Source organism: Melanostigma gelatinosum (genome assembly GCF_949748355.1).
Source record: "Melanostigma gelatinosum genome assembly, chromosome: 12".
NCBI classification, from domain to species: Eukaryota; Metazoa; Chordata; class Actinopteri; order Perciformes; family Zoarcidae; genus Melanostigma; species Melanostigma gelatinosum.
In genome coordinates this window covers 12,150,565-12,158,219 of record NC_136645.1, presented here as the reverse complement: position 1 = coordinate 12,158,219, position 7,655 = coordinate 12,150,565, and the positions used below count along the sequence as shown (strand labels likewise).

The 7,655-nt window shown below is 45.4% G+C and overlaps 1 protein-coding gene across 1 annotated transcript; it reads right to left on the bottom strand.

Annotated features, from left to right (window-relative positions):
- Window positions 1-519: 519 nt before the first annotated feature.
- On the bottom strand, window positions 520-7,196 carry LOC306785693 (uncharacterized protein; the record flags this gene model as incomplete). The annotated part of the gene is made up of 3 exons (XM_079280148.1): window positions 520-781; window positions 896-1,181; window positions 6,866-7,196. 3 exons carry the CDS (start codon window positions 7,194-7,196, stop codon window positions 520-522), a joined length of 879 nt encoding a protein of 292 aa, XP_079136274.1.
- Window positions 7,197-7,655: the final 459 nt, after the last annotated feature.

The following is a 7,655-nucleotide window of genomic DNA, read 5'->3' as shown; positions in this document are numbered from 1 at the left end:
AACACTGGCGCTGATAGGGCCATTCACATTTTCACATTGGCCACCGTAGTTTTCCTATTCTCTTAGCACACGGGAGACGTTTCCATTGGTCGCAATCTGCAACCTCACCGCTAGATGTCCCCAAATCCTTCACACCCCACCTTTGAAAGTCACGTCACTGTCCATACTTATCAGTGTGCATGATTAGAGCGAGTGGTGGGATGACGTTATGCAAACACATAAGGCAGTTCATGGGAAGGTAACCACAACATAGAGGTGTGAGATAACAGGAGTCATTGAAAGTTTTGTGCTGCCTCCATTATTCAGGTGGAGATGTGTCTGCAACAAGTAACAGTGCAGTGTCAGCATATCGCCATCGGATCAGTGCCATTACGGCATCATCAGAAACTATTCGACCTGCAATACAATTTCAATTGTAACTGTTGCTTTTCCCAGGTGAGCAGGCTGTGCAGACTGAGGTGCCGGTCCGCTCTCGCACGAACTTGAAGTCAGTTTTGCATCTCAGAGCTTTTGGTCAAGTCAGTGGAGTATTCTGTGGAGGTATCTCTCTGAGTTGTTCTCTCCTCCTCTCCTCAGTCCTGAGCTGGTTCTGACTGGTCTCTCCGAAGTCCCTGCAGGGCCCTGGCTCTCAGTTAGTACCCCTGTGGCCGCTGTACCTCTTCCTGTTGTCCCTATGGAGGTGTGTCGGCGTGTCTCTGGACTGCTGTGTGCTCCTCCGGCCTCAGACACACTCTCCTCCCCGGGATCCTTCCCCTGGCTGCTTGGCGAGCTCTCTCCGATCCTGAACATAAATGTTGTTGAAAACAATATGGATGCCACATAATATTTAAAAAAGTCACGATGATGAATGATCTGAATGTATATGAAATCAGAATCACACCAGCAGTTTTGCTACCTGAGGTGATTGAAGGCTCGTAGCCAGTGTGAGCCCAACACCTCTCTCCCGTTGGCCCTTAGTCCTCTCCGGTGACTCCGGGTCCTCAGTCCTTTCAAAGCCTGAGCCAGTTCAGCCTCATCTCCGTGACCCCAGACCAGCTGGGCCCTCTGCTCCGCATCTTGATCCCCCGCTGACCTGAATAGTCTCTGTAGCTGCCACAGATTCACGTCGCTGAAAATGTTCGCAGAGCCAGCCTTCCTACTCCTCCTCTCAGCCAGCCGCCACAGCGAGGAGGGGCCCGCTCCTAATCATTGTCTTTAACAGCAAATACACACGTTTTATGTCACTCTCACACGGAGCCATCTAAAAAATACATATTACAGGGAGGAACTGAGACAGAGCTCCAGTATTTATCCCACTATGACTACGTCCTCCTCAGTGAACTCATAGAAGGGAACCTCCAGCTTTAGAGGAGCAGGTCCCTTTCTTATCCTTCCTGAAGCATCGTAGTGGGAGCCATGGCACGGACAGTAGTAGCCTCCGAAGTCTCCGGCGTTGGCGATGGGCACACAACCCAGATGGGTGCACACACCGAGGACGATGATCCAGCGGGGGTTAATCACTCTATCCTTGTCATGCTGTGTGTGTTTGTGTGTGCAATCATAATTCCACATGTTTGAAACCCTTTTCCCCTGTAGGCGGTGCTGTCGGAGGCCTTCTGGGCTGCTGGCTGACCAGTGGACAGTTCAAACCGCTGCCTCAGATCATAATGGAGCTCAGTCCTCAGCAGCAGCAGAAGCTTTATGGTATCTTCTGGCCGTGCTGGGAGTCATTCAGTGGACAGATTTGGCTCAGCTAACTGCTCTAGTGATTGGCAACGCCACCCTGAAGCAGCAGCTGACGGCGACCCTTCTCGGGTACATCTCCAAGGATCTCCAGGCGCAGGTGCACGACGTGGATTAGTGTCTGTGGAAGAACTGGGATACTCTGACTCAGGGGCCCACATGCTCAGAAGGTCTTTTGAAAAGAATGTGAACTGTTTGTATGACGCTGGAGAGACTCTTTATCAAATATGAAATCACATGTTGTAAATTTGCACAGACGCCATCACAGTCTTGGTTACAGGTTACTGTGAAAACAGCTGAATACCTGGATTCATTTATTATTGGAAGTACACTCATCAGATGAAGGAATTATTTATTCATCAATGGCACTGTTAATCATATAAGAGACAAAGTGGTTCTGTTTGTGATAACGGTTTTATACAAAATGTATAAATACATTTGACACACCACATGAAACATCACACAGGGGAGGAACGATGGAGCTTTCATCCTATCTTTATCCAAGAGCGTGTTCTTTCAATTTGAGAGCATCGCTCATTGAGTCCACGCTCAGATTTGGTACTGTCTTTAGCTTGATCCACTACTTGAGATTTTATTTTCCAGTTCGTGTTGGTTTTCTAGAGGGGGCCGGGGACACGCTCAACTGGAAGAAAATGTTGTACATTTTAAAGTTAAATGCATCAGTCTGGTGCACTCTGAGACCAACATAGAACATGAACATAATTCATGCTGAAAGTAACGCAGTTTAAACTGACAAATGCAGGAAGGACAGCTGGCAAGAAATCACTAACTGTCATTCTGTAAATTAACCGATTTATAATATCACTGCTTCATCTATAACGCGATAGATCTGACTATAATAACACGTGTATTCACGTCAATGTTTTACTTTGATGTATTCTTATTCTTTCAGCCGAGACCCCAGCGATGTGAAACTGACTTTTGGGCAAATCAATCAAAATATATATAAATATAATTCTAAGCAGTAAGGAAGTTTCCTTCCATCACTTAAAATCACCCACACCAAACATTAAAGTAGCCGGAGACTGTAAGACACGACTCAAGAAGCCGACACACGTCAGTGAATGTGTGATGAGAGAATATTTACACATTTCTTTTCTATTTACTCCCAAGTCTGTTTCGCACCACTAAGGCTACAGCTGAAAGAATAAGGCTAAAATATTGTCATACACGCCATGAAAACACATCTGGAACACATTAATTTACCATAATACACACATGTACTTATAGTCAGATCTATCGTGCTCTAAATGAAGCAGTGATGTCATAAACCTGTTCATTTACTAATTCACACAGTCTGAGATGTATTGCCAGCTGTCTTTTTTTGCATTTGTCAGTTTAAACTGTGATGATGTAATATTCATCAACGGTGCACGTACCGAGCTCTGATTGGTCAGTGTGTATTTGAAGAAAATGAATTAAATCACACGTTGCTGAGGGAGCAGAGAGGCAGAAAACAGTCTGAAGGCAATTCATTGGTGATATTTTGTCTTCAATAAATAAATGTTGGAAAACAATCACTTGAGTCGTCTCGTTCCACGACCCACAACTGTTACATATGTACCAGATGGAAGGTCACTGAAGATAGGAGTAATGATATACTATTTTATTAGTTTAAGGGGCTTTTGTTACCCACCAAGTTGCAGCGGAACCGGATGTTCCTCGTAGAACCTGTCTGAATGGACTTTTATCTGTTCACCTTTTCTTCTGGATGGTTCTCCTCTGACTCATCTCCAGAGTCAAAACCACACCCATTAATGCATTGCTGGTGAAATCCAGGCAACTGCCATTACATGTGAGGAGAACTGAGTCAGCACTATCACACTGGATTAGAATTCAGGGTGGACTTAACGGAAACACAGCATCGACTGTCCTGTACAATGGTTGGGAGTACTCGACATTCTCTGGTAAAAGCTTTGGATGGGACATCTTGGCAGGAAATTTGGAATAATGACAATAAGGGTAGAAATTACAACACAATTCAGACATCAGTCAGAGTGAGAAGTGATGGAAGTAAAAGTAGAAAAGAAGATGTTACTTTCAGATTCAGGTTCGGACATACAGGACTCAATGACACATTATACACATCATGAAAAAGACAGAGTGGGATAAATGTGAGATATGCAACTGTAAAGAAACTGTAGAACATGAGCTGATAGAGTGGAGGAAGTTCAGGGTGGAAAGAGAAAGACTGAAGAACAGAGTGGTAGATACAGGAAGGGAGTGGAGCATCAAAGGACTGTTAGAGACAGGGGACAAACAAGTTCAGCTTAAAAGGGCTTTATTTAATATGTTGAATGGAACGGGTTAAAAGGCCAGAATATGACTGCAATATGAAGTTTATTTCTAATTGTTTCATTATATTTATAAATAACATTATTATTGTGTTTAAATGATAACTGTCATAAAGGCATGATGTTACACACTCCGGTCCAGTAGGTGGCGCCTTAAACATTGGTTTGTAGTCCGCCATTAAAGTGAAAGAAGAAGAATGAGAAGAAGACGAAGAAGAAGGAGGAGAGGAAGAAGAAGAGGACGAGGAGTAATCTCCTGGTAGCCTATAAAGCTATTGAAGTTAGCTTAGCATGCTACTTGGAAACAGACGGACGGGGACGGAAATGACCAACACAGCGCTAGTCAGAGTTTAATGAGAGTAAACGGTGTTTTTAACGGAGTTCGTCTGGAGGAAAACTTCCTGTGGTTTAGTGAAAATGTCTAAAGTAGAAATGTTGAGATCTTTATTCAACCAGCGACTAACTGCGGCTGATGAAGAGATATTTGGTCTGTTTGAAAGAACGATAGCAAAGTACGAGGAGGAACTCTCTCGTTCAAAAGAGGCGAATAATCGACAACGGGAACTTCTGGACGCTGTTCTCAACCCGGAAATCCGGATACAAAGAGCACGTAGGTTCACTTTATTTAACACTGTTCATGCTCCGGCTGATAACTTGTAATGTAGTTTGGAGTGAGACTCTGTTGCAATTCGTCGTTTTCTTCTTCTCCTGATTTAATACCTGCAAACGTGTCGCTTTTCGGCGAAATAAGCAGTTTTGAATCAAAATATATCATCCACGTGAGTGTAGATCCGTAGAGTTTTTATTTGTTTGGGGGGGGGGGGGGGGGGGGCAACTGGCCAGCCAGCGTTTCTCAGATTGGAGTGAGACAAGGAGAACATGTGATGTCGTGATCTTCGCAATAAAACATTTGATGAGACGTGTCGAGTTTTGGCCAATCAGCGTTAAGATGTCTACACCGTCTTCATTTCCCTCCGTTAAAGTTTAAGTTCCGTTACCGTTCAGACTTGTTGGGTTAAGTTAACGTCCACTGCATGCGGAACTTTGTCAACAGCTAACGCTCATCATTATCAAGATTTAGGAGGAAAAAGCGTAACGTGATGAAACATGAATCACCCTCCGTCTTCCGGTTCAGTCCACGCGGTCACTCGTTAACGTTAAACCGGAACAACCGCGGTTCTGGTTGCAGTTTTTTTTGTTTAACTCAAAGTAGAATGAGGCGATTTCGTGGTGATAATAACTTGAAACATGAGGCCCAGATACTGATGAGATGATGAGGTCAGAGAGCTTCAGGAAGAGGATGTTGTGTGTGTAGCGCAGCTTGACGCAGGGCTGAGATGTGAGTGGAGCTGGGCCTGGATAAAGGTGGAGGTCTAAACAGACGTGAAGAGAGAGCAGTACAGCTTCCCGCTGTCAGTGTTTTAAATGCATTGATAAGGCAGGGTATGCTAACTGCAGCCTCTGCTCCAATGAGACGAAGTACAGCAACAAGGGCTCACGTGCCCTCTCATCACACTGTTCACTGTAATGACCACAGCCAGTGTACTTCCGGTCCCAACTGTCCCACGTGCAGTTGCTCCCAAAGGCCCTGAAGTAATGAGTGTTAAGGAGCCTGAACCTTTGTTGAGAATAAATCTCATGTTGAGGAGAAAACTCAGGTGAACAGACTTAGGTCGAGGCGTTTAGCTCAATTCAAGCAATAAGGTTTATTTGTGACAGAAGTATTATGTCCAGCAGTTAAACGTGCACGGACCTAAAAAGTTCACTCTGTAGGAGTGAATGAAAAGCTAAAAGGCGCTTAGACAGAGTGCGCATGCGTTCATATATTAGGTCCTCCTTTTGGAGCCTATTGGTCAAAGCAATAGTAGGAGGCGGATTTGTTTCTAGCATTCAAATGGCCCGATGGAGCACTGAGCATCTCCGCCCACACTGGCTCACGTCCGGGATCCGCCTTCTCTGGAACGTCAGTGTGTGAGATGTTGATTCAGCCGCATATTGTTATGTTCGGCCAACTAGATAAGCTAGGCGCTAGATATGCAAGGGCGCCTCTTTCTATCTCTAAGATGGAGCAGGCAGTTGAGACTGGTTCTCTGTAAGACTATGTGACATTTAACTGGGGCAAAAGCTATCCTTCAGAGTTCTAGTAATTTCCACTTTGTTCAGGCGAGTGCGAGAGTGCCCCACCTGGCGTTTTTGACCTTCTTGTACTAGAACTCACATATCCGCGTATAAGCTGTGTTTAACATTGAATGAATGTATATTTTTATTTACAAATCCCCCTTTTCACACCTGCTAGGTGTGAACTTCTATGTTTTGGAACTACTCATTCAATGGCTGTAACTCGAGGTTTAGGTCCCTATCATCTGAATCGTCTGGATCGGAAGCTGGTTCACCATTGAAGAGGAGGGGATAAGCCCCTTGAGGAGGAGGAGTTTTTTCTTTTGATAGGGCCGTAGTAATCACCCGGCCCAATAGGGTGCGAATGCAGGGGATGCAGCAACAGCCACAAGTGACAATTATGGCCAGAAAAATGCCGACAGAAGCTGTGATGGACATAATTAGAGTCTTCCATTTACCAAACTGACTGTCCATCCAATCAGAGAATGGGTTGCTTACACCTGAGGCCACATGCATTTCTTCCGAGAGGGTGCGCAGACTATTTAAGGCCTTGGTGACCGAACCGTTAGGAGCAGTGTTGTTGGGAATGATGGTACAACACAAGTCTCCAAACATTGAGCAAACACCCCCTTTTTCAGCTAACAACATGTCTAAAGCCATTCTATTTTGCATAGTTATAAGAGAGGTCGGCGCGAGTTGTTCGGCTATACCTCCAATGGCGTCCCTGGTGAGGTTAGCAAGACGCAAGACATTGTAATGGACATAGTTTATGCGGTCCACGTTTTTGTTGGGCGTGATTGGAAAGAAGGCTGCGATTATGGGGATGTTTTCAAAACCTGCTGCGACTTGGTCTGCTAGTTTGTATTCGTTAGGAACGCCTCTTGGGATGCCTATAGAGTCTATATAAGTGGGGCCTCCGGTGAGCGAGAAGGTACCTAAGGCAACACCTCTCTTGATGATGTGTCGCCTTCTGCGTTTGGTGAGAGAAGTGGCCTGATCGTCGGCTCGTGCTAATCTGCGACCTATTAGGGTAAGGGGCATTCCGAGCCTGACCATTGCACAAGTTCCAATGGTTTTGGTCGCTTCTATTCTAGGTATTAAGCGCAGACCTCCACAGTAATAGAATAGACCGGCTCTGGCCCAGGGCCCAATGTCTGAGCCATTGCGGGTCTCATTGCACCAATCAGGGGAAATTTTGCCCACATTCAGCTGTGGTCTGACGGCTGTGAAGTTAAAACAGATGTACCTGTTAGCATGACCTCTAATGGCGGAAAATTGGCCCAATTTTGTTTCATTTACGATAGGTGGAAATATCGCGCCAAGTGTGGTACAATTTGTGGGCGTAGCTTGCCGTGTGAGACCTATCATGCAACCATAGCCCTGAGGGTCAGTTTGCGGGTAGAGAGGGGCTGGTTCGGTGAACATGGCCGGTCGGGCGGAGGCGCAGGCCACGCACCCTGTCATTTTTAGTCTTTTAGCATTATCTGTGATCCAATTTAA